Raw genomic sequence first — 25,722 nt, 5'->3', positions numbered from 1 at the left:
ACATTCTCCTTCAAAATTCTCACCAGAAGAACGAGCTTTTCTCCATTCGGAATGTAGAGAATATACGTCTGCTGCTTGACTTTTTGAGAACCTAAAATTGTGATGATATTTCGATTGACATCTTTCAGAGGGTAAATGTAATTGATTTCTGGATTCAGGGTCAATTTCCTGACAAGACGGATGTTGACAAGTCAAACCTCCTTCAAGAGATATCGTATATGCAGGATCCGCAGGCCGACAATCAGGACAATGAGTCCATCTTATCATCACTATATAAGCTCTATAATATCATATCGAATTACATTTCCTTTTTTATCAGTACGAATATTGCGCATTAGTAAATCGTGCTGGCAGACGGTGGCAGACGGGGATATCCTATTTTTGTAATGTCAATTGTCAACTTACCCTGAACTTTTTGATTTCTTGCCACGTCCTTGGCACTGACTTTCAGTAGATTGAGTGGATTGATCATACATTGTCAGTCAGTATGAGTCAAGGGTTGATCTTCAAGCAATTGCTCTTGTTGGAATGAAAAATGAAACTCGTAATCAAAGCGAAAGGGAAAAAGAAAATCAGAATTTGAGAAACTCTACCTTGTATACATACAGCACGCTACAAAAACCGTATACAGTGGACCCGTATAGCAACTTGCAGTCAAAGGTATTTCTGACGTATCACCTTTATCGGAGTAGCAATTAGGAGTGAAAGGGTTGCAAGGACGGTGAATACATCTAGAAAGGATCTCATGACCAACAGAGACGAGAAGGATACAGTGATTACGCCTTCTTATCGACAGTTACAAGAGCACCTTGTATAGAGGACTCAACAAGAGACCAAGGATTGCGAATCTTGACAAATACTAACGTGACTTTCAATTGCAGTAAAGAAAGCGGTGCAGCGAGTCGTCATTGTGCATTGCGGAATGTACAGACAAATCAAAGCTAGATCTTCAGTCAAAATAATATCAAGGGTGTGAGACCGTAAATGCATCATTGTCATCGAAGAAATTATTTCTTCCTGTATTGCAATGTAGCATTAGTCTTCAAGATATGACGCGAGTTTGAATCACCAGAACCCTCCTAAAGCAGCTAAATCGCTAGCAACAGTAACAGCATCGGTTCCTATCTGTCTCATCATTTCTTTTTGTCTTTCTATAGGTTGAAGTGCGAAATGTGATAATAACGTTCCATCTAAAATACCTTTTGACAATGGTTTAGGTAAAAGATCATTTCTCACCGTCCTAAGGTCAATTCCATGTTAGATCTCCTTTCATTATTCCCTACTTCACGATTAATGGTGATCGCGGACTTACCTGTATGCTCTTGGATTTAGTCCAGCTACATGTTGAGCGTTCCTCACTAATTGGTCAGAAACAAGTTGTAATCGCTTAAACCGAGCTGGTTTTACTGAGACCAACGTCGTCAGAGCTCCATCGGCAGTGGCTATATCCGATTAGATCAGTCAGGTCTCAACCTCATACTCTTGTCCGCTTGAAGTATAAAGGATGAGGGGAGAAAATGATGCACTCACCATAGACGATTTGAGTTTGAGGTGCAAACTCCTCTTCAGCAGTCTTACGTCTAGCGATAACTTTCGACGTAGTAATCGGAGCTCCCGTATGATATTCGGTTCTCAGTAATACTCTTTCCCCATTGAGCGAATCAGGGTCTGTGATTGCGGATCATCCGTCAGCTGTGCATTTTCTCATGAGTCAACGAAGAATTAGCTCACCGGTAGGGTCAAAATCTAACATTCTCATATCACCATTTCTGTCATTTGAAATAAAAGTCATTTGACCTTCATGTACCAGGAAATCCGTAACAATGGGTGATACAGGTTGAAGATCTTTACTGATCGTGATGAATTTATATGGTTCCTCCTACAAGAGCATTGCGATAGTATTGCGCTATATCAGCGATTGATCCTTATAAGTATATATAACATAGATAACAAGCTTACCTGTAACGCTACAAACCAGAAACTCTTATACAAATCACTGATCAATATGAAATTCTTGAAGACTTTGATGCTTGTTACATAGATTTGGACATCGAGGAAAGCTAAACCCATGAGCTGTTGATCGTCATCGAAACCTTTGACGTAGATCTGATTCAGGCAGCGGTGTCAGCAGGAGATCCAGTTATGCCAAGCATGTCAAAGCTCGTGATGTGGATGTAAGGTACTCACTTTCGGCCCATTAGAATTTATTAAATAACCATTGACATGGCTGATTGCAGAAACTGGATTTCTAGCTGGATCTTTGGTTCTTAATCTCATTCTCCAACCCGATCCAAAAGCTTTACCTCCCGGACCGACTGTTTCCACGATTTCAAATATGTATGTCTAGTATATCCATTGTTTTAGCCGTTTGTCTCATTGCTTGAATGTGGAGTAATATGATAGAGGCGTGGTACTCACGTTACCTCTGGTCGCTCTGTCTTCACCGAAATTGAATCCAGTTCCGACAGCAATGAAATCTCTGAGACCACCTTCTGCACCTGGAGATTCTAATGTGACACTTTCCATACATAAAACTTCTTCATTTTGATCGAAATCGTATCCATCAATCACCCTCCAAGGATCGGACCCTTGTGAGAATAGCTCAAGAGTCGAACGTTGATTCGTTGGAGGTATCAAATTTTCCCCTATTCGTTCATAAGTCGTCAGCGTCGACATCTATATTTTATGATACGATTTGCGGAAATCACCTTCTGGTCCCAGTTGAATTTCACCTTCCTCATCATATGCTTGGAAAGGAACAGTTATACTTGCTGCACCTACATAATGCGCAGAAGTAGGGTCAAATGCAACTGAAGTGTACACTCTATCCATCTCATACCGATCGCAAGGCATGGCAAAGTCCGTATTCAGCGATGGAGGAAGGTAACATATGAAGGATCCCTGTCAGTTGATCAATCAGATAAGCTTGAACCTTCTCGTGATTTCTCGGAAACGGATACTGTGAGGTTACGGTAGGAAGGGCTTGGATGATGACTTACATCTTCGATTCTTATGAAGTATTCTCCCTTTCCACCTAAATGAGTGGTCTTCCCAAAAGCCATAGCAGCCTGTTTGAGTGCATAAGTTCTTAAAGGATGAGCTTCACTCGAGACTATCCAGTGAGGTTTTTCACCCGTTATGAACGCTCCCGTCAAACCTTCGATGTCAGAGAATGGGATGATCGTATAAGGTAATTTTGTGGATCCTCCTGAGATAGGAAGTAATTGTGTGTGGACTCTTGTGAATCTAACAGCCAACGATCTACGTATTTGCGAAGATGAGTCTACTGTGAATCTAGGTTGAGCTTCATATGTGTTTAATCTTCCCGATTGATGTAATGCCTAGGATTTGAGATTGTAAGCTATATCTCCCAGTAACAAGTTTCCTGCCAACAAATAGCTTACCAGTAAATGTGGTCTAACAGTCCCTTTGCCAATAGGACAAAATACCATTTGCTTGACTTCATCATCGACCTCATCATCTTTTGTCACTCCATCAACCAAATCGTCGGTGAAACTTGGAGCTGATGATCCCAATCCATCGGATTGAAGTACGACTTTCAAATCAGGTAAAGATCGAATTTGTAATTCTCCTTTATTGGTCAGAAGTGCGAGCCATTGGGTTCCCCTTGAAGCGTTCATAGCTGTTTCCATACTCGGCGCATCGATTGAAATGGCAGGTTCTTGTTCCTGCAGTCTTTTGATCTGTTGTTGAGTAAGTTGTAGTCGTGATTGTTGTCCTTGTTTTATAGCATTTGAACGCGAGGCCGAACCATTCGCTTGGTTCTGATCGAAAGATCGCGATGGTTCAAAGGTGCGATAAATGCCAGTATCATCCGAGAAGACTTCGATCGCTTGACACAGTGGAGCATCCTGTGCCATTGAATTAGCATCATCACAGTGACCTCTGCCTTGCGTGAAGCTTACGTTTCCCTCTCCATTTATAGACACCTGGGTTACTGTTCTGGCCACTGTATCGCCGACGAAGAAAGAGACACTCCCGTCTGTCCTTCGAATAAGGACATATGGATCTGAAATGCAAGCGCTGGAGATAGGGGGCAAATCCGATCTCGGGCACACAATCTGTATCCGTTTGCCATCTAAGCGCACTTGTCAGCATGTTCCCATCTGATGTCATCATGTGGAATCAAACACTCACTGTTGTCCAATAGGGAAACTTCGGATGGTGAGACGTGCATCACACAACTTCTCTGGAAAAAAGTAGCAGCGTTCAATGTTCTTCCATCTATCCGACCGATTTGTTCTGGATTAGCTTTACTTGACAAGATAAATACCTAAGTTTGTTGATTAGCTGGAAATGTCAGAGGCAGCTCGGCGATCAACTTACACGCGTGGCATTACGCTCTGTACTGAATAGCATTGTGGTTCGCTCGTGATCAGGGATATCCTTGAATTTTTGACCTGATGGTCGATCTATGGGCAAGAACCATACGGCTTCCGATGTTGACAACTCATTAAACCGCCTTCGTTTGGTGATCGGAATACCTCGCTGTACAGTGCGTGTATAAATTAGGGAACATCCATGACTAAAAGCATCATTAAGCTTACTCTGAATACGTTAAATGTCGAATTTCTACTTCCACCGCTCAAAGCCACTAACTGGGGGTAAGTTCGCGTCTAGCCAAACACCGTGTCAGTGAGATACATCATATATATACGGACCACAGAATGATAGCTTACTCCTTGATCTGTTGCAGCTATACCAAATTCTATATCCATTACCTTGCCGACTCCTGACAAGGTATCATATGGTAATATTGAGACCTTGACAGGTCCAGTAGCTTCTGTCTTCTGCCCATTAAGCAATCCAGCATTAGAAGGGTCGTTCATATCTCCATATAAGTCTAAAATAATGTTTTCAAGATCAATCAGTCTATGATCACTGCTGAACGATACAGTTATAAAAGTACTGGAACATACCTTCATCCCAATCTACATCCATTTCATCTTTTTCTTCTTTTTTCAATCCATTTGCATCATCCCCGTTTACGATGATCTCTCTTTCCATGTTGATTTTAGCTAATAATGAATCACCTTCTGCACTACCTATGAAGATTGCTTTTTCTCCTGCTATCACTACACTTGATGGAGGTGGAACTGAACTTGTTGATTCATCGATTTTGATGTTTCCGACATTTCTACCATCCATTTCAAATCTAACTTGATGTGTATCACCATTATGTGATATCAATAACATATCTCTTTCACTGACGAAAATACATTTTGAGCCTTCCAATGACAATCTTCTGTTTTCGAATAATTGATCGTTTTTCAGCGAAGTCGCATAATTCCACCATGCATTGACGGCTGTTCCCACCACTCTTCCAGATTGATCGATATGTACTATCCCTGTTGACGTGATGAGGACCACACCACCCAATTCAGCAGGACATGGTACGAGATAAAGACTGTCACTTGGTAAACCAGTCACCGAAGTGAGTAAAGGGTATGTTCCACCTGACGATAAATCAATCGTACGAATTTCGAGACAAAAGTTGTCTCTGATAGTCTGATAACGTCCAGAAAAGGTATGTAGAGGTGAATAAAGGAGGGCGAGTGTAGGGGAATGAAATCCAGATAAGAAAAGAAGATCCTGCAAGTTCTTGATTGTCGGTGATACGTCGGAAAGAGAGAGTACGAAAGAAGGAGAGTATGGGACATCTCTGTGAGGGTGGACAACATCAGTGTTGGTAAGATTTATTCGAAATGAAATCATGTCATTAGTAAACACATTTGGCATAAACAATATGAATGTCAGACTCACCGAGCAAAACCTTCGATCAAATCCAGTTCTGACTGTTCTTGTAATACAGGTAGAACAGCCAATGAATCTTCAGGTAGACTCAACACTGCCAATCTCGACAGAGGGTCGGTCCTTAACATGGGAACATAAGTTTGTAAGTCTCCTGAAATCATTTGAGGACATCTTTCATATGTATGTAGAGATACTGTTGATATTGATCCTCTCGACCATTCGAGCAGGGCCATCTATTATGCAATCAACAGGCATTAGTACATGACTAATAGGTGACTCAAAATTTGAAGCATAGTTTTCATAGCGTGTTAGAGAGATAGCAAAATAGCAATGGATAGTGAAAGAGGTGAACTGTCTAGACATACCTTTGCATGTTCAAACGAAACCAGTAATCTATCTAAACCATCAACACTACTTTCAATGGTTCTTATTCCAGCTAAACCGGTTATGATTCCATTCAATTCATGATGAGCAAGTAAGTGAAGTTTACGTGTGATTTCGAATTTGACAGGTTCTCGCTATCTCATCAGGTAAGTAAGAAATAAGACGAAACGAAGGATGATAGCTCACGTTTGAGTGACCATCATCGAAGAAACCATCTCCAATCTCTTCACCTTCTTCCATCTCATCATCATTCCCCCCTCCTCCATTCAGATATCCATTACTATTTCCATCGATATTAGAGATTCCATTCTGTGTTTGGGCAGAAGGGATATTTATCGATTCACGAATTTCGAAAACACGTAAATTTTCACCGCCTGCTACGATCAGATTACCGACTATCTTCACTTCATTTTCTATTGTGGTCGACGAAGACGAGGTGGGTTTGGGTAATGGATAGATAGTCGAAGGTGTGAAATTCGGTAAGAACAATGAATGATGAATGGACGACGCAGGTAGTAACGTTTGATGAAATGCGTGCATCTTTTGACCAAGTATTTTATTGTATTGTCAATACAAACTGTAGAAAGGTGACGGCGAGCAATAAGATGGAAAAGGAAGACGAGAAATGCAATTTAGTCAGAAGACAAAGGTCAGTAGTCAGTTTATCATATCTACATCAAGAGCCAAGAAAACATCTCTCGTTCGTGAAGTTAACCGAAAGTTCAAAGCTTGCGAAGAAATATTACGTAATTGTCGAACGAAATCGGTTCAAATCTGTTCGAGATAGTGGGACAGTATGAAGAGTTGAATGCGCACTCTACAAGACATGTCAATGTATGCATTTCGATAGGATCGACATGTGGGATGCCCATAGTAGGCGGCTACATACATGCATGAACAAAGAATACAACATTTTACGACAGAGCCATGTAATCAAAACCCCTCATATCCTTCCTGAACCGCTCGAAAACATTTTCATGCCTTTTCTTTTCATATCTAAAGCGGACGACGATCCGTCAAATGTTCTTTTTCTTGCACTACCAGAGAACGATAAATCATTGGTTACTCCTCTTGCTGAGGAACTCTGTTCAATGTCGAATAGTGTGTCGGAGTTGCTATTCATTGATTGTGAGAAAGGCGGTGGTTTCATAGAGCGAAATGGTGTTTGAGAATTATATGACTGTGACGGTGAGTGCGATTGTGTTGGGAGAAGGGATTTAGTCGATGACGGTGTAGAACTTAATGGTCTAATACCCATTGAGTTGGATCTGACGATTTGCGATTTGAATGGATTTCTAGGTGTCTGGGATGAACTTGGTGAAGACGATATGGACGTTTGACTTGAACTGAACTGAGATGACGATGGAGTTTCCAGTTTGAAGGGATTAATGATCGCTTTTGATTGCGAAAACGATGTAGAAGATGATATTGACATTGCAGAACCTAGAAGATCCTCAACTATATTGGCGGCTCTAAGCTTTTGACTTGAAGTCTTCACGAATCCTCCTACTAATTCCGAATTATATTTTGAAGAATCACTTCTTTCTGAAATTGAGGTTGAACCTGATATGGTTAACCAAGATAATCGCTGCCAATCTGAATTGACGATTCTAACCAACATGAAAGATCTATCATTTTGATTTGTTCTATCAATCAATACTTGTTCACCCTTTTGACCCATGACGAAAGATTTCGATCTTTCATTATCACCTTTTTTTCCTCTTTGTTTATAAGTTTTCGAAGTTGCTTTTTTATATGCACCTGATGTCACTGAATCGTCTTTCCACCATTCCCTCGCAGCTTTCCTTTCTTTATTCTTTCTCATAGTGAATTTCCTTCTTTCTATCGTACCCATTTCTTCATATAACCTTTCTTCATATGCTTCTTTATCAAGTTTGTTTTCAATGTCCATTGCATCTCTAACCCTTTTTCTGAATTCTTTGGTTTCATTTGTGATTCTGGACACGGAACTACCGTATATCTGACCTACTCCATTACCTCTATAAACGGTCTTGGCATCCTTGTCTTCATGTCTTGATACATATGCTTTGGGCATTGTTGCTATAGGAGGTTCAGGTAACCATTTATCATCCAAAGGTCTGTGAGAAGGTATTATATGTAAAGCGAGATGTGATCTTTCCGAGTCTAAGAGCGTATGAGATGGAGGAAGAGGTAATTTGATAAGGGTCAAACATAATTTATCGAGTATTTCAGATGATGTTGAACTTCTGGAAAACAATTCAAGTAAACCATCTGTGCAAGGTTGAAAATCTGGATTATAACCTGAGAACAGATTTTGAGACGTTCGATTATGTATATCCACCCCCGAGGTAGTACATGATGTATCTCGTACATCTATATGAGCAGTCAATAGACAAGATTAGCAAATAAACACGACAATATTCATCAATCCATATCACTGTGACTCACCCAATAAGACCAAACCTGGATATCTAGCAAAGATCATCATAGATTTATCTGTTATACCTCTACAACCACCTAAACTCCAAGCTCTTAACCTCCATAAACCTCTTCCAACATTATCATCTCCTTCAAAACTTGAACCAGGCAATTTCAATGAAGAAGTTAATAATCTTATTCCAGTATCTGTTATTCTACATCCTTTCATCCATAAAACAGTTAAATTCGTACACCATTTCAAAGATTGTATATTCGTGTCGTTCACTAATCCATCCATACCATCCAAAGTCAAAGTAGTCAATAACGATATACCACAGTTCAAATTGATCGATTGATATAATTTGGGTAATTCAATCAAGGGATGTTCGGCGTATTTCAACAAGTTATTTGGGGTAAGAAATTGTAATGTTGTTAACTCATTTAATGATAATGTAAAATCATTTCTGGTTCCTTCTGGATCCAACAGAGCTGATAACGACCATACCGTAGCTTCGTCGGGATTCCTCATCACCCTATCTGCATAATCTTCTTCGTATCCCCTATCTCCCCTCACCCGACTCATGATCCTCTGAATGAAGATGGGCGGGATACCATCGAAAGATTCGAGGGTGTATTTATGTAGATGTTTCGATATGACTGTCAGACAGCATGATTTCAGAGAAGGTGTGACTCCTCTAATAGAAAGCGATCGTAAAGCAGTCGGATTGACTTGAGATAACGGTAATGGTACGAGATGCCATGTAGGTTTTTGAGATACGGCTCTAACTAAACAATCAGGTTTTGAATATCGTTCGTCATTGATCATTCCATCACTCACTCTACTACTATGTCAGTGGCTTCTGCTCCAAAACCACTCCGGATATGATCATCCATGTTGCTCGGCTTCTCCCTAGCTGCGTGAGGACTTTTTGATAGCTTGCTGAGAATCTGACTGATATCCCGGTCTGCCAGACTTAATGTTCCACATAAAAATCAAAAGCGCGAAATGAACGCGTCAAAGGCAGCGAATACTTCATGCGTGGCTGACGCGTGGCTCTCATCTTCTAGATTTGATACCCGTTCTCAAGTCAGCGGGGGAAAAACCATGGCCGGTGGCCCAAACTCCCCGTCGTAAGATGATCGGAAGAAAGCAAGGGGGAATGAATAGTCTCAATGACAATATCAATCAGATGAGACAGCAGCGCCTTCAGCCTTTACTTGTGATGAACGGTATTCCCAGGCTCAAACAGGAGTCCATGCATAACTTCGGTTTTATCGGACGATCTTGCTGTTGAAAGTATGGTTATGAAGAATGTTAAATGTTGTTTGCTTGGGTGCGGCGAGTAAAAAAAGACGGCCCGATGTCCGAATCTACCAAATCAAGATATGCATGGTGAACAAAAAGTGTGTGTATGATAAGAGGAAGAAGGGGCAGTTGATTTGCAATTGTGATTGGATGGGAAATAAAAAGGGAGGAACACGGAATAGAGCGGTGCCCCGATCACATCATGAAATGAAAATGACTAGAGGAATGTTTTCCATAACCGGTAATACATGATATGCGTAGTAGTAGTATTATATGAATTCGACCAATCAACTCGGACGGATCACCATACTTAGATCCCAGTCGAGATAACTCCGCTTCCACAGTGAGCAAACATATTATTTAAAGAGAAAAAAGAGAGTGAGCGTTAGTTACCTACCGACATTCACAAGCGGTCAATCATCACCCCGACCGATATTTCTTACCTTGCCTGATCCCTTCTTATAGCTCTGGTCATTGCATGAGAGTATCATAAAAGTTGGATCGATTTCAGAGTGTTAATGATATTCAACTTCCCATTGATAGATCATCTCTTATCATCCATTTTTATATACGCAACACTCCCCGCGCAATTTGATCCCACCTTTTTCCCCTCCACATCAATCACCGACAGAAATCCCCATCCATCCATCCCTCCCCCTCCTCACACGTCACACAAACCAACCGGATCTCACAAGATAAACGTTTCTATCTCATCTCATCTGTAAAGAAGCAACTTTATACGCTTCCATAGACACAATGGCTGAGACTCAAACTCCTGTGAGTAACAATACATGCGTTTCTGCACTCCCATGAACTCTCATGTCAATGGACAAGTCCAGGCATACAGAGCTTCATCGAGTCATCACTCCATCTCCTTCTCAATCTCAACAAAAGGACAATGCTACCTTTGTTCTTCTCATCATGTCGACATTCCACATTCATGACCTACATGACGCGCACAATATAAGAGCGAACGCTGATGGTCTATCTCTCTCCATGTCTTTCCTTACTTCACTCGCTATACACACTGCTGTATCTATACAAAAATGACTATTGACGTCTGCCCTGAAAACGATATCGACCAAACCCCTTACCACCAACATATATCTTCTACTCACCAAAAGATTGAGGCTTGGGTTAGCCACTTAGGCTATGACACTTCAAGGCCTGGTACCCCATCAACCCCTTCTGCCAACCCTCATACGTGAGTTTATCGCTCCTCTCCCTCGTCTTGTCACCACTGCATCCCCGAAAGAGCTTGATCGGCTGACAATTCTTGTGGATTTTGTAGCATAACCGGTCTCCGAAAAAAGCAAGCTGGACATTCTGGTCCCCTGAAGAAAGTCCTTGTTGCCAATAGAGGAGAAATCGCTATCCGAGTTTTCAGAACTGCCCATGAGTTGGCAATGTCAACAGTAGCAATCTACTCTCATGAAGACCGAATGGGTGCTCACAGATACAAGTCCGACGAGTCTTATTTGGTCGGTAAAGGTTTATCTCCTGTAGCAGCTTATCTATCTCAAGATGATATCGTTAGAATCGCCGTAGAACATGAAGTTGACATGATTCATCCTGGGTGAGTGGTTCATCTTTCCACTTTGTTTCAGCTGTCAATATGAGGAACTTCGTACGTAAATGAGCTAATGGTTCAATTTGCTCACAGTTACGGTTTCTTATCTGAGAACGCCGAATTCGCCCAAAAAGTTGAAAATGCAGGAATTGCTTTCATCGGTCCAAGACCTGAGACCATTGATGCTTTAGGAGATAAAACTAAAGCTAGAACATTAGCTATGAAGACCGGAGTCCCTGTAGTCCCAGGTACACCTGGACCAGTGGATGCTTGGGATGAAGCATCTGATTTCATTGAGAAATACGGTTTCCCAGTTATCATCAAAGCTGCTATGGGTGGTGGTGGACGTGGTATGCGTGTAGTCAGAGATCAAGAGTCATTCAAAGAAAATTTCGAAAGAGCTGTCAGTGAAGCTAAATCAGCTTTCGGAGATGGTACCGTTTTCATTGAACGTGAGTCATCCCTCCTATCTTGCTGTTCAATCAATTATAGATCGTAGATTGACGACAAACCTAACAGGATTCCTCGACAAACCTAGACATATCGAAGTTCAACTTCTGGCTGATGGAGAAGGCAATTGCGTTCATCTCTTTGAGAGAGATTGTTCCGTCCAACGACGACACCAAAAAGTGAGTATCCTGGACCTCAGGCGTGATATTGAGTGGCTCACTGATACGCCCGTCTAGGTTGTCGAAGTCGCTCCTGCGCCCCACCTTGATGAATCTGTTCGACAAGGTATCCTCAGCGATGCACTCAAGCTCGCCCGAGCAGTAAACTACCGAAATGCAGGTACTGCTGAATTCTTGGTCGATCAACAAAACCGACACTACTTCATCGAGATCAACCCCCGTATCCAAGTAGAACATACCATCACCGAAGAGATTACCGGTATCGACATCGTCGCTGCTCAAATTCAAATCGCTGCTGGTGTTACTCTCGAACAACTTGGTTTGACTCAAGAACACATTCACAGAAGAGGTTTCGCCATTCAATGTCGAATCACCACTGAAGATGCCGCCGCTGGTTTCCAGCCTGACACTGGTAAGATCGAAGTCTACCGATCTGCCGGTGGTAACGGTGTTCGGTTGGATGCTTCCTCCGGTTACGCTGGTGCACAAATCACTCCCCACTACGACTCTCTTTTGGTCAAATGTTCAGTCAGCGGTGCTACTTTCGAAGTAGCAAGGAGAAAGATGCTTAGAGCTTTAGTCGAGTTCCGAATTAGAGGTGTCAAGGTGAGCTACGCATTCCGCAGAACCAGCTTTTGTTTTCGCTGACATCAAGTTGCCCAGACTAACATCCCTTTCCTTATTCGACTACTCACTCACCAAGTCTTCGAATCCGGTAAAACGTGGACCACTTTCATCGATGACACGCCAGACCTCTTCAAGCTCGTACACTCCCAAAACAGAGCACAGAAACTTCTCGCTTACCTCGGTGACTTGGCCGTTAACGGTTCTTCTATTAAAGGTCAAATGGGTGAACCAGGTCTTCCTACCGAAGCCATCATTCCTCAAATTACGGACAATGCCGATCCTAGCAAGATCATAGACACCTCCGTCCCTTGTCAAAACGGTTGGAGAAACATTATCGTTAATGAGGGTCCTGAAGCTTTCGCCAAAGCTATCAGAAATTACAAGGGTACTGTAAGTGGATTCAACACATCGAAACAAAAGAATGATATGAACTGACTGCTGGACCTGAATAGCTCATCATGGATACCACTTGGCGAGATGCCCATCAATCCCTTTTAGCCACCCGAATGCGAACAGTCGACATGGCCAACATTGCCAAGGAGACTTCTCACGCTCTTCAGAACGCTTACTCGTTAGAATGTTGGGGTGGAGCAACTTTCGATGTAGCCATGCGATTCTTGTATGAAGATCCATGGGACAGACTTAGAACTTTACGAAAATTGGTACCTAACATTCCTCTTCAAGCTTTAGTCAGAGGTGCCAACGCAGTCGGATACACATCTTATCCCGATAACGCAATTTACGATTTCTCCAAGAAAGCTGTTGAAGCCGGATTAGACATTTTCAGAATTTTCGATTCTCTGAATTACCTCGATAACTTGAAAATTGGTATCGATGCCGCTAAGAAAGCTGGTGGTGTAGTCGAAGCGACCATCTGTTATTCAGGTGATGTCGCCAATCCCAAAAAGACTAAATACACCTTGCAATATTACCTCGATTTGACAGACGCTCTTGTAAAAGAAGGTATCCATGTTCTCGGTATCAAGGATATGGCTGGTCTTCTTAAACCTGAGGCTGCAAGAATTCTCATTGGAGCGATCAGAAAAGCTCATCCCGACCTTCCTATCCACGTTCACTCCCATGATACCGCTGGTATCGCTGCTGCAAGTATGATCGCTTGTGCTCATGCCGGTGCGGATGTTGTTGATGTTGCCATTGATGGTGAGTTAATTCTTAAATCAACAAGCTTCTCTCGTATGGATCACAGTGCTGATTAGGAACTCAATAGATCTTTCTGGTCTTACCTCTCAACCTGCTATGGGTGCAGTATGTGGTGCTCTCGAGCAAACTGGTCTTGGAACTGGTATCTCCCACGAGAACATCCAAGCTTTGAACCAATACTGGTCTCAGATCCGAAAGCTTTATCAATGTTTCGAAGCCAACGTCAGAGCATCTGACTCTGGTGTCTTCGACCACGAGATGCCTGGAGGGTGAGTGGTTGGTGTTCTTCTGACATGATGACATGCTAACGATCTGTGTGCTTGAAAAAGTCAATACACCAACCTTCAATTCCAAGCTTCTCAACTTGGTCTCGGTACTCAGTGGGTAGAAATCAAGAAGAAGTATATTGAAGCCAATCAGCTTGTAAGTGTTCAAATCACCATCAACGAACTCGGTGCTAAATAGCATTGATCTGTAGTGTGGTGATATCGTCAAGGTCACTCCTTCATCCAAGGTGGTTGGTGATTTCGCTCAATTCATGGTATCTAACCAACTTTCAAAACAAGATGTTCTTGAGAAAGCCAGTACCTTAGATTTCCCTTCATCCGTTGTAGAGTTCTTCCAAGGTTACTTGGGTCAACCGTACGGAGGATTCCCCGAACCATTACGATCCAACATTATCAGAGATAAAGAGAGGATCGACGTTCGACCTGGTCTTAATATGAAACCACTCGAATTCAACAAGATCAAAGGTGAATTGAAAGAGAAATACGGTCCTCATATCACCGATTTCGATGTAGCCAGTTACTACATGTACCCCAAGGTATTTGAGGAATTCCAAGGTTTCGTGGATAAATACGGTGACTTGAGGTGAGTGCTTGTCTACTATTCTTGTCTCGGATTTGGATGGGAAGAAAGGTTCAATACTGATATGATGGTGGGACACAGCGTCGTCCCCACTAGATATTTCCTTGGTAAACCTAAGATTGGAGAAGAAATGACCATCTCAATTGAGAAAGGTAAAACATTAACCATCAAATTACTTGCTGTCGGTACACTCAACGAACAAAAGGGAACAAGAGAATGTTTCTTTGAACTTAACGGTGAAAGCAGAGCTGTGGTCATTGAAGATACAAATGCAGCCATAGAACACGTATCAAGAGAAAAGGCTACTTCAGATCCAGGATCTATAGGTTCACCAATGTCCGGTGTAGTGATCGATGTTAGAGTCAAACAAGGTCAAGAAGTCAAAGCTGGTGATCCATTATGTGTTTTGAGTGCCATGAAGGTGAGTAAGAGTGCCATTGTTTTCGGGCTTGGTGGACAAATCCCTGTGTATGGGAATAAAGAGAAACATGCTGATCCATCAAACCCCTGTAGATGGAATCGGTCGTCTCTTCACCTGTTTCAGGTAAAGTCAAGAGAGTAGAAGTCAAAGAAAATGATTCTATAGCTCAAGGTGACTTGGTAGTTGAGATCACTCATTAAACCATGGTTGAGTGGTTTTCAGTTCAGAGGCCAGTCTAGTTGGTATAAAAAGTAAATCGATATCACATAAATCATACCAATGACACAGTTCGAATCAGAAGTTGAAATGTTATCATTCGTCAGTTGAAGTGTTGATTGGAATTGGAAATGGTAATTGGTAATTGGAATTTGCTCGAGTGTGAAGTTTGAATAGAAGTTCTTGATATGCAAACATACGTTTCAAAGATAATGTCTGAGTTATCCAGTACAATTGAGACCCCAAAGCCTGAGTGATGATTGCCAAATGTACAACGGTTTACATAGACAACGAAAGTAATTCGGTCGAACGTGTGGAGTATAGACTTCCATCTCACCTATATCTTGGTTCTTCTCGACCCATGTCACGTTCTTGAGAATTCTAGCATGATGGGGCTTTTGGTTTCCTTGACTCTAGCGACGTTGTAATTATTTTCTGTCAAACATGTCGATCATTGAGACACCACGGAATTTTCACCTGGATTTTGAGCATGGACTTGGGACGTTGATTGGTTGTGTGATTGTGGTTGTGAGTGTTCTTGTAGTTGAGTTGATTGTAGTTCCATATCTAGCAATCTGGATACAGCCATGAATCTATGAAGGTATATCATGAGCATAAAATCTTGTACAGTATTTTCGGGAGGAAGGGAGAAAGGCGTGAGCAGTTTGGCGGATGTGGTATTCAATCACGTCTGACTGGCTTGACCTCTCATTCGGCCTTGTCCCTCATCTTGCTTGCTTGCCTGAGCGTGGGAAGTAAGCAGATAGCTACTCACTGGGATCCACACCCTACACCTAATCTAGCCATGGATTTCAGTTGATCAGCCATCAGATCCAGTTGATTCTCAGTTTCAGATAAATTCGCTTGTAGGGACTTGAGTCGTGAAGCCAGTGCGGAATAGTGTCTTGCTTTAATATTGGATGTTGACATCGTGCAGTAAATAGCGAGAGGGAAACTGAAGATATCTTGGTGGACTCTCGTATCGAGATGGTGTATGCGTATGATAAGGAGGTTTCATTCACGTCAATGATGTCCCATTTAAAGGTCATTATTCATTACTTTGTTTATCCTCTCTCTGCCTCAGAATGCCTCTTCTGAACGCGTCTAATGTATGGTCTGGTTACGTAATGGACCCTCTCGCACGCGGACCAACCAATTTAATTCCGTTTTCCCATGTGTCAAATGAGATATATCAAAATGTTTTGCCGCTTAGAAAGGTTTAAAAAAAAAGTTGAAAGTGCTACAAGTTACAAATCACATCATCGAGCATCGATAAAGACGATCCTTATTCAACCACATCCTTCAAACTGACCTATCCAGTAACACGTATATCTAGTAAAACTTTTCAAAATGAGGTGGAATATAGGCTCATCATCTACTTCTAATCAAACACTCATTGATCCCTCATCATCACTACCGAGCGATCATCCATCCATTTCCTCCTCATCATCCTCATCATCTGGTCCATCCAATCAACCACCTGCACAATGTCCAATGCATCAATCCACTCCCACTTCTGTAGTCAAGGAAACCAGTAAATCGGGGATGGCTAAATGTCCAATTGATCATGATAATCTTGATCCTAAGATGAATCCATTAAATAATATACCAGCGAATCTATCATTACATAAACAACCTGATCAAAAATTAGATCTACCAACAGACAGAACGACGTCAACTATCCCCCGACCAAAAGGTGAGAACCCAGGTGGAGAAGGATACGGTACGGGGTCAACATGGGATTACCCTTCTCCACAACAGTTTTATAATGCATTGGTCAGAAAAGGATGGGAAACGCCAGAAGATTCAGTTGAAGTCATGGTTGACATTCACAATTTCTTAAACGAGAGAGCTTGGCAAGAGGTCATGAGATGGGAAAAAAGATTACCTGGGTGAGTTCAATCTCATTTGATCTCGATCGGAGTGCTAGCACAATATAGAATCTATTCAATCCTACTTCTCCCCTATCACGAAAGTCCGTTCTTTTTCTTAATCCTAAGGGAAATCACCGTATACTAACTAATATACCTGATTACCAACTTAGCGGTGAAAATGCACAATTGGCTCGATTCACAGGTCGACCAGGTGAATTATCACCTAAAGCAAGAATGCATTTACTATTTGGTAAATTCTTCCCATCGAGTTTCAAGTGAGTGATTACTTCTTCTTGCGATCTGTCCGCGTAATATCTTCAAGATTTGCTCCCCACCAATTCCAATCCCAATGATATTGATGCTGATGATGTTCCATTATGATCTAGCACCGAACCACCATTCGATAGACATGATTGGATCGTAACGCGACCCGTTGAAACATCGACCAAAATTCCAAAAGAAGAGACATCAACAAGATACGTGATAGATTATTATTCTGCTCCACCTGATGAAGATGGAAATCCAGTATTCTCATTGGATGTAAGACCTGCTCTCGACACATTCGAAAGTATTTCGGAGAGAGTCAAAGTTGGAATTGAAGATTGGAGAAAAGGTACTTCGGACCAGTAACTCACTAGATTTCAGATATCTCTTCTTCAACCTCCTGGGTGAATGATATTTGCGATATAAGATCCGGTGGACAGATTTTGGGATTGCGCACAATACTTCACTACATACATACATAGATTATTCATTATGCACCCTTCTATCTTGTAAACTCACAAACGTTCCTAGCAGAAATATTTGTCTCACTCATAAGTCTCCCATACAGATGAATCGCCATACACCATGACTTTTGATGTTGAGCTGAATTGAAAATGAGATACATGGAAACATGATTTACTTAATTGGAGATGATTCGGTCATTATGTTCGATGCGGATTACTTCCTTCTTTCCTTCTTTCCTTCCTTACTTTCTTTTCCTTCTAAGTTATAATATATGATCACTTGTATGGATCAATTCTGTTTCTGTATGGGAGTGAAAATGCCAAAGATGTATAAATAATGATAGATAAGATAGATAGTTATAAAACAACAGTATGCAAAGCATAAAAGGGAATGTAATTTTCGGATATGGCGGCATATAGTAGGAAACGAAAAAACGAGAAAAGAGGGAACCACTGTGACTAGATGCGGGAACCGGACCGGAGGATATGGAACGTGGAAAGACGACGTAGATCTTCTGGGTATAATGCAAGGTATTGAGTTGATTGGTGGGTCACGAGAAGGGCTTCTTCGGGCGACATGGTGTTTAACTCGAAAAAGAAATTGGTTATGTAGAGTTTTCCTACAAATGTTAAATTGTGTAACTCAGTGCTGAGCGCCGAGTTTCTCCAAATCATTCCCATTTGGTATGTTTCGGTTGCTGCTGATTGATCACTCGGAACGTTCATTGAGATTCACTAAGAGTGTCGTCAAACATCGTTTAGTCACCATATCGCCTTTGAGCAGTGGGGTGAACGTGTTATCTTGTAAGGCTTTGGGTAGACATGCTCTCAAAGCTTCTCTTGCTCTGCAAATTTCCGTCAGATTAGCACAAGATCCTTTCATGTATTGTCTTACTGTGTCTAGTTGCAGCGGAGATTGGAAGAGTGATAGCGATGGATTGGACATACCTCGGATTATCGCTCATTCTTAGATAACATCTGACAACATGTTTCAATAGTCTGACAGCTTGACTTTCCACTAAAGCATCCACCATATTCGCTAATACTGCTCCTACAGCGTAGAACCTTTCGTATGTCTGACAGATATATTGTAGACCCAAATCATCTGCCAGGATCTTCTGTACGATGAAAATTGCTACTGTCTTTGATAATTCGGAACCTGTTTCCATTATTCGAAGGCACAGAGGGATTATTTCGGTTGATAGAAGGAAGTTGATGACGTCGGAATTGTCGTTTTGCTGTCGTAGACACTTTTGGAATTAGCTTATCCTTGTTGAAACGTCGGATACAGAGCGTGGAAACCTATAAAACGTTCGATGGTGTTTCTGGCAAGCACAAGGAATTGCAACGTACCTTTACCAAGGCCCCAATCACTCCCAACGAAGTGAGTCTCAAATACTCGAATGGTCTGGTTTTACTCGTTGTATTGAGGAATGGGTAAAGGAACAGTGGTATATGGGCTATTGAAAAGTATAAAATTTAGCAATTGTGACTTCTATTACACAACCCTCAATCATACACTAAGATCATCCTCCTCAACTATTTTTCGCTTGAAAAGCACATCGAAATCTAGCATCCGATGCAGACAATGTTACCACTCACCGTTCAAAAACAAAGCTCGTGTGTCTGAATGACTGGCTACACATTGCAATAAAGCCAAAGCATTGCACACCCTGTTTGAGGCGTGAGCTGTGAGTGATGGTGGTGAGAGCGCAGGGTAGACGGCGACTATCTCGAGGAGGAGTGATGACATGATACCTATATGATAGGAGGCAGTGATAAGCTGTGCGATCCCTGTTCGTGATAATTGGTAGAAGCGAGGATCTCGTATTTGAAAGGTGAGATATGTTCACATTCTGTTCCAACAGAATCTATCACGCAGATATAGAGAGAGAAGAAATACTCACCGTATCCGCCCCAAAGAACCAAAGCCAGATCCTCATATAATTCTCTCTTTTTACTCAATTCAAGTAAAGCGCCTTCTCTAGTTTCCGGTTCCAATAATTCAGTAATAAGTATATAGATCTTTTCTTCATCACTTCCCGTTGGTGGTGGAGCACCATTTGGCATTAATAAGACTTTCCCACCTGTTCCACCATTTCCACTTCCTTGTTGATTTTGTTGATTGATATTCTGCTGATTTTGTTGCTGTTGTTGTTGTTGAGTCAGACTTTGATTTGATGATGATGTTATTGGTGCGGGTGGATTGTTCAAATGTTGTGCTAGATTTTGAGGTAATAAAGGACCTGAAGTGGTTGAAGAAGGTAATTGTATCGGTGTAGTTATTGATGTTCCCATCGTAATCGATAGATTAGGTGTGTGTCCACCACCACCACTTCTAGTGTCATTCTGATTTTGGTTGGGAAGTGATAAACCGATATTTGAAATTTGATTTTGTGAATTTGTTGAATTTGATGAAAGAGGTTGTTGTTGTAACATACCATTACCAGCTTGACCTTGACCTTGGCCTGTACCAGATGTATTTGAATAAGGATAATTGTTCCTTCTATCAAACATGTTATGATAAGGTGGTACTAAACCTTGCTGTTGTTGTTGATTTTGACTATTTAGATTCAAGTTATTTAAAAATCCACCATTGGATGAATTGCCTGTTGGAGGTAAACCACTTGACCAAGCGTTCAATTCACCTTCTGGAGTAGGGGGTGCTGTAGGTGGTCGATGTAAATGATTCGGAAAATGAGGCGGTGCGTACATCTTGGAAGGAGTAAGGTCAGGTCAGGTGGGTTGAATTGGATTGGATTGGACTGTAGATAATACTGTATATTCCAGGTTTACCGAATCACAATTTCTGAGACGTGTTATTCCTGATTTTCTCGTTGTTGCTACGTGTGAGGACCAATGAATATTGCTTGGTCTTCTCCTTGCCTTGGATTGGTAATGGTGATGATGATGATGGTGATGTGAAATGATTATGAAAGCAATGATATGATCCAACATCAAAATCACCCAGTCAACATCTTCTTCACCTTTATCACCGTCGGGACCTGCAATTCTCTCACCTGTCAGCTAATTCTCATTCTCAGCGGCATTTACCGCAATGTGGCACTTTTATCACGACATGTTTATGGAGAAGAACAATCAATGCATTTTGAAAGCACTCATGATCATTTATGGAATCTTTTAATCTATCTACAAGTATGTTTTAAAGGGGAATCTATGAGATGGGTGGTATATAGGGAAGAGGCGAAATTGTGAAAGCGAAGAAGAACAGAAAAGGGGGTTCATCATAAATCAGAAAATCGTTAAAACACCGGCAATACCTCTTAAAAACCTAAACTACACTCCTACATTAAGCAAAGATCACTTGATTCCTATAATTCCTTGACAGGCTCATGGATCATTGGAATCCGGCAGCGGCAACTTTATCAGGTACTTGAGATTTCAGGTGTTCGACCAAAGCTCTTAGTTCAGCTTTGGTTTCGTCGGTGGTATCATCAGAATGTGATGGATCCAATAATACATAAGCGAAAGCTTGAAGTAAATGATCGATATGAGGCATTAAGATTTGAGGTTGATTTCTGAATGTAGCGAATAATGCTCCGTAGACAGCACGGTTCTCCAATGGGTCGAATCGTAATGGTAGAACGGACACTAAGACGGAGATTACTTGATCAAGAGGTAACGCATTGGGGTTTTTGGTGACCATTCTTGCTACTGCTCCAGCAGCGTTATCACGAGCATTGTACACGGCAGGTGCTGAATGTTCTGCGGGCGCAAAGAAGGGTTGAAGGGCACCTAATATAGCTTGGTAATTTGATGACAAGTCACTGTCAGAGTTCTCGATGAGAACACCGGCAGCGAAAGCGGCATTGGATCGAACATCTGCTTCTTCATCTAATAATCCTCGAGATATTATTTGTAACAAGGGCTGTGATCGATGAAAAATGTCAATTCGGTATCCTCTGTGCCAACACACCTGGTATATAAGATTCTGCTTACCTGAGTGAATGTAGTAACACCACCCTTCAAGCCAACAATGACCTCACCGAGAGAACCAATGGCCATGGATCGTTCAGACTGAGTTCGTTTGGGTTCGGTGTATTTAGCAATGAGAGGTAGGACTTGACCGAAAGCTTGAGCGAAGTCAGGACCGAGGACAGAGGCCATAGCACCGAAGACGTCGGCAGCGTTGGACACAAGTGCAGATTCGTATTCAGATGAATCGGCATCAACACCAACGTTCTCGTCATCCCCATCGGGATCTTGTTGACACAAAGACTTCTTCTCAAGGATCTCAATGGCGAAAGTGGCTACTTCGTCAAGATGACCTTCGACCAATGCGGGGCCGCATTTGTTCATGCTATCGGCGAGCTCGGCACACATGAGGATGCAAACAGATCTATATGCGACACGGTGTGTCAGCTTTGATTGATTCTCACTTGATAAAACTTAATGACAAGAAAGAGGCCGAATAAAGAAGTAAGATTCAGATATAGTATTTAAAATTAGCCTCAATAACACTTTATAGTGTTTCGGAGTGAGCTGAGTTAAATGTATCATCACGTATTAGGAATACCGAAAGAGTAGCGACAGGGAGGGGAGATGCCACAAGGGAAAAGGCAGAAATTGAGACAGATAAGACCAAGAGCGAGGGAAGCCTTAGCAAGTTGTGTCGTCCTCTATTGAAATGGGGGAAAAACAGAAACAGAAAAATTCAGAGAATGACACTCACTTGTCATCTTCGGTTTTCCAGGCTTCGAAGATAGGAGGAAGGATTATCTCCACGATCTTCTTTACATGTTCATGGAAAGGTATTCGCTGCGGAAGTCATCAGCTACCAGACATTGGCTTCTCGCTTATAAGTCGGGCGACCTACTACATGAGCTCCAGGTTGCCATTCTGCGGGTTCTGAGAGTTCGTACATCGTCTTTATGAAGGCGAATAAAGCACCAACAGCAGATTTTCGGATACCTTCATAGTAGTGATCAAGTAATTCGATTAAAACTTTGACTGTTTCTTCCACGTAAGGCATGAAAGCTGATTTTGTGGAAGAGAACAATTCTCCAATGGTGTCGGCTGCTACTTCCTTTTCAATGGCGACAGCAGAGTTCACTTTTGAGAACATCTGTTCTAAAGCTGCTAAATCTGTTTCGTCCTCTTCCTCGTCATCAAGATCTTCACCAAGACTCTTGGATGAGATACCAGTGGTGAAGGCCTCGGCAAGAGCCGAAGGGTTTGAAGAACCACCTTCACCATCGTCAAGGAATTCGTCGGATGATTCGTTTTGTTGACAGGAGGCAACAAGTGCTGGTACACATTGTGGAAGGTATTGTGCGAATTCGCCTTCAAAGACTTGAGCCATTACTCCGAAGAAGATGAATGAAGACTCTCGAAGTCGGGAGTTGTCCATTGTCAAAGCTTCGAAAGCAGCTTTCATCAATCCTTGGAAGTATGGTCGGAAGACATCGGCACCGACAGCATCGGCAACTGTACCGATCGTATCGGTGGCTACACCTCGAAGATCGGATTCCTCGTCTGAGGCTTGGAGTTCAAGGAAAGGTACCAATCGCTTGATAGTTTGATCAAAGTACGGAACAAACTTCTCCTTGGCAGCATGAGCGGCTGAGCCGATAGCACCAGTGACAGTGATCTTGACGGCTACAGTACCGCTCTCAAGAAGGACAAGAAGTCGCTCCATGAGGAGGGTCAGGTAGTTAACAATGTCGTCACCGAGAATTTCAAGGTAAGAGTCGAGACATGTACAGGCATTCTTCTGGGTGGAAGGGTCGACAATGAGGTTGAAGAGAATCTATGAGCGAAGGAATTAGCTTCATATACTTGCTTTGTCAATGAAATGAAAACTCACAGGAACGATCACTTCGTGTCGGGTAGCGCACTCTTCGGCGAGCCACTCACACAAACAACCAAGAGCGATACAGGCTGCTTTTCGTACAATGACCTCACCATCTTGTAGACCGCCTTCAATGACGGGCCAAAGCTGGTCAACATGGGGACGGATGTATTCGCTGCATCCCTCAACGGAAACACCGAAAGCCATAAGAGCGGATTTTCGCATACGAGCATCACCGCCCATGTACACTTGGAGTTGTTGAGTGAGAACAGGGAAGACTTGTTGAGGGGGAAGAGCTTGTGCGAGGTTATCCAGAGTTCGGAAAGCGAGTCGAGAAGGTGAATCCTCATCAACGTCCTCTGGATCATCTTCACAACCGATAGGTAAAAGACTTTCAACGATAGGTTTGGCGAGACCAAGAGCTTGTACTTTGCTCTTCTTGCTGTAGAGGAAGTCAGTCAACGTGAGACCAACGATGCGTATATCATATGCAAGACTCACTATCGAATAACCCATGAAAGCACGTTCAAAGCACCACATCTCATTTCATCGTCAACTTCCTTTCTACCAGCAACGCCAAGGAAGAATTGCACTAATTCGCCCACGTGCTTGCTGACGAGAGGAGCTTCGATGATAAGTAGAGTCTCGAAAGCGTCGTAACCATGTTTGACGGCTTCATCGTCATCATCTGTGATAGCTTGTTCCAGCACTTTGAGCATTGGTACGATGAGTTCTTGGAATGCTTTGACATCGTGTTTGTCTCCAGCTTCAATGTACTCGGCGACTTTAGCAAGAGCCCGCAGGGTCGTTATTCGCACTTCAGCGGATTCAGGATCTACTAAAGATACGGAGAAAACTTTGAAGAGGGATTGTAGTTGAGTTTCGAATGATTCAGCAACGGTGTCAAGGATGGAGAAGAGAACGTAAATGGCGGTCTCTCGGTGAGTTTTGGTAGGAGAGGCAGCAGCTTGGTATAAGCCAGGTAAGAGGGTGGGCCACTGTGGGGGGTTGACAGTGAGTTCTATATCGGCAATAGCAGCAACTGCTCGAGACAGAGCGTGTCGTACGATGGCTCTGGAGTTGATTTCATTAGTATACTGGAAATGAACGTATATATATCGAATTTGACTTGGATACTCACGATTGTTCTTGTGTCAGACGCTCAAGCAAACTGGCTTTCATTTGTTCCCTCAATTCTTGAGGGTTTTTTTTCCATTGACGTCCATCGCCAGACGATATCCGTTTTCTCAATTCTACAGCAGCGAGTTGTCTAATCTATCAATTTAAGTGTGTCAGACCGGAAGCCATGAAGTCATGTGGGAAGAGATAATAGACACTTACAGACTGGTTCTCCGTTGTAGCGGCAACCTCGTAAAGAGCAGGAATACATTGAGGGGATTTGTAGTATTGAGTGTTGAGTTGAGTAGTAGCCTGACATATACAATATCATCAGCGACAGCTCATTCCCGACCTCCATAGTCAGAGTGTGAGTGTGAGCTGTTGTTGGAAGGTCGACTTACAGCTTTGATAATGTTGGTATCAGGCGCTATGGTGGCCTCTAACAGCTGTCTTAGCTGAGGTACATAATTTGGCTATACGTGACACGTCAGCTCAACTGCCTGATGGAATGAACAAAGAGGAGCGGAAGGACTCACGTCCATCTTGTATGTTTATGCGATATGAGAGGGAAGAGTTGGGAAGATGGAAGAAGGAAAGATGAATAGGGAATGAAGGGTGAAGCACAGGGGGGAAATTATTTCTTCCAGCTTTCCAAAAAAATGTTTGGGAAGAATTGGTGCGTCGCGTGGCGAAAAAATGAAGCGAGAGGTCCAAGCTCAATTTTGGCTGATAAAAGTAACCAAAATGGGGATATCACCATATAAACCAATTACCTCGAGAGCTAAGTATATCCACGTCATGGCTGTTTGTCACGCTATATTACGTAATAGACC

General features: G+C 42.3%; 7 protein-coding genes across 7 annotated transcripts; 2 read left to right on the top strand and 5 right to left on the bottom strand.

The window, feature by feature from the left end:
* Positions 1-1,065: 1,065 nt before the first annotated feature.
* IL334_006108 (protein CFT1) lies at positions 1,066-6,699 on the bottom strand (the record flags this gene model as incomplete). Its single annotated transcript, XM_062937812.1, has 19 exons — positions 1,066-1,240; positions 1,313-1,442; positions 1,531-1,668; positions 1,732-1,879; positions 1,960-2,106; positions 2,188-2,343; positions 2,419-2,645; positions 2,709-2,901; positions 3,000-3,341; positions 3,405-3,872; positions 3,927-4,099; positions 4,159-4,294; positions 4,348-4,509; positions 4,569-4,637; positions 4,701-4,864; positions 4,941-5,683; positions 5,785-6,008; positions 6,141-6,293; positions 6,346-6,699. The coding sequence occupies 19 exons, from the start codon at positions 6,697-6,699 to the stop codon at positions 1,066-1,068; spliced, it is 4,302 nt and encodes a 1,433-aa protein (XP_062793863.1).
* Positions 6,700-7,102: 403 nt separating this feature from the next.
* Positions 7,103-9,453, bottom strand: IL334_006107 (uncharacterized protein; the record flags this gene model as incomplete). Its single annotated transcript, XM_062937811.1, has 3 exons — positions 7,103-8,514; positions 8,590-9,341; positions 9,398-9,453. The coding sequence occupies 3 exons, from the start codon at positions 9,451-9,453 to the stop codon at positions 7,103-7,105; spliced, it is 2,220 nt and encodes a 739-aa protein (XP_062793862.1).
* Positions 9,454-10,911: 1,458 nt separating this feature from the next.
* On the top strand, positions 10,912-15,340 carry IL334_006106 (pyruvate carboxylase; the record flags this gene model as incomplete). Its single annotated transcript, XM_062937810.1, has 12 exons — positions 10,912-11,069; positions 11,157-11,441; positions 11,529-11,887; positions 11,955-12,064; positions 12,122-12,670; positions 12,728-13,081; positions 13,144-13,852; positions 13,920-14,121; positions 14,182-14,275; positions 14,331-14,722; positions 14,801-15,140; positions 15,233-15,340. The coding sequence occupies 12 exons, from the start codon at positions 10,912-10,914 to the stop codon at positions 15,338-15,340; spliced, it is 3,660 nt and encodes a 1,219-aa protein (XP_062793861.1).
* A 467-nt stretch (positions 15,341-15,807) lies between these two features.
* On the bottom strand, positions 15,808-16,286 carry IL334_006105 (uncharacterized protein; the record flags this gene model as incomplete). The annotated part of the gene is made up of 2 exons (XM_062937809.1): positions 15,808-15,949; positions 16,132-16,286. 2 exons carry the CDS (start codon positions 16,284-16,286, stop codon positions 15,808-15,810), a joined length of 297 nt encoding a protein of 98 aa, XP_062793860.1.
* Positions 16,287-16,706: 420 nt separating this feature from the next.
* Positions 16,707-17,860, top strand: IL334_006104 (uncharacterized protein; the record flags this gene model as incomplete). Its single annotated transcript, XM_062937808.1, has 3 exons — positions 16,707-17,248; positions 17,401-17,505; positions 17,617-17,860. 3 exons carry the CDS (start codon positions 16,707-16,709, stop codon positions 17,858-17,860), a joined length of 891 nt encoding a protein of 296 aa, XP_062793859.1.
* Positions 17,861-18,667: 807 nt separating this feature from the next.
* IL334_006103 (cell differentiation protein rcd1) lies at positions 18,668-20,673 on the bottom strand (the record flags this gene model as incomplete). The annotated part of the gene is made up of 5 exons (XM_062937807.1): positions 18,668-18,803; positions 18,907-19,196; positions 19,312-19,418; positions 19,561-19,716; positions 19,866-20,673. 5 exons carry the CDS (start codon positions 20,671-20,673, stop codon positions 18,668-18,670), a joined length of 1,497 nt encoding a protein of 498 aa, XP_062793858.1.
* A 643-nt stretch (positions 20,674-21,316) lies between these two features.
* Positions 21,317-25,431, bottom strand: IL334_006102 (uncharacterized protein; the record flags this gene model as incomplete). The annotated part of the gene is made up of 10 exons (XM_062937806.1): positions 21,317-21,847; positions 21,919-22,318; positions 22,652-22,737; positions 22,796-23,728; positions 23,786-24,212; positions 24,272-24,844; positions 24,912-25,045; positions 25,112-25,201; positions 25,291-25,362; positions 25,426-25,431. 10 exons carry the CDS (start codon positions 25,429-25,431, stop codon positions 21,317-21,319), a joined length of 3,252 nt encoding a protein of 1,083 aa, XP_062793857.1.
* Positions 25,432-25,722: the final 291 nt, after the last annotated feature.

This window comes from Kwoniella shivajii, chromosome 8, assembly GCF_035658355.1.
Source record: "Kwoniella shivajii chromosome 8, complete sequence".
Classification (NCBI taxonomy): Eukaryota; Fungi; Basidiomycota; class Tremellomycetes; order Tremellales; family Cryptococcaceae; genus Kwoniella; species Kwoniella shivajii.
The sequence above is the reverse complement of the archived record's forward strand: the minus strand, read 5'-3'. Positions and strand labels throughout refer to the sequence as shown.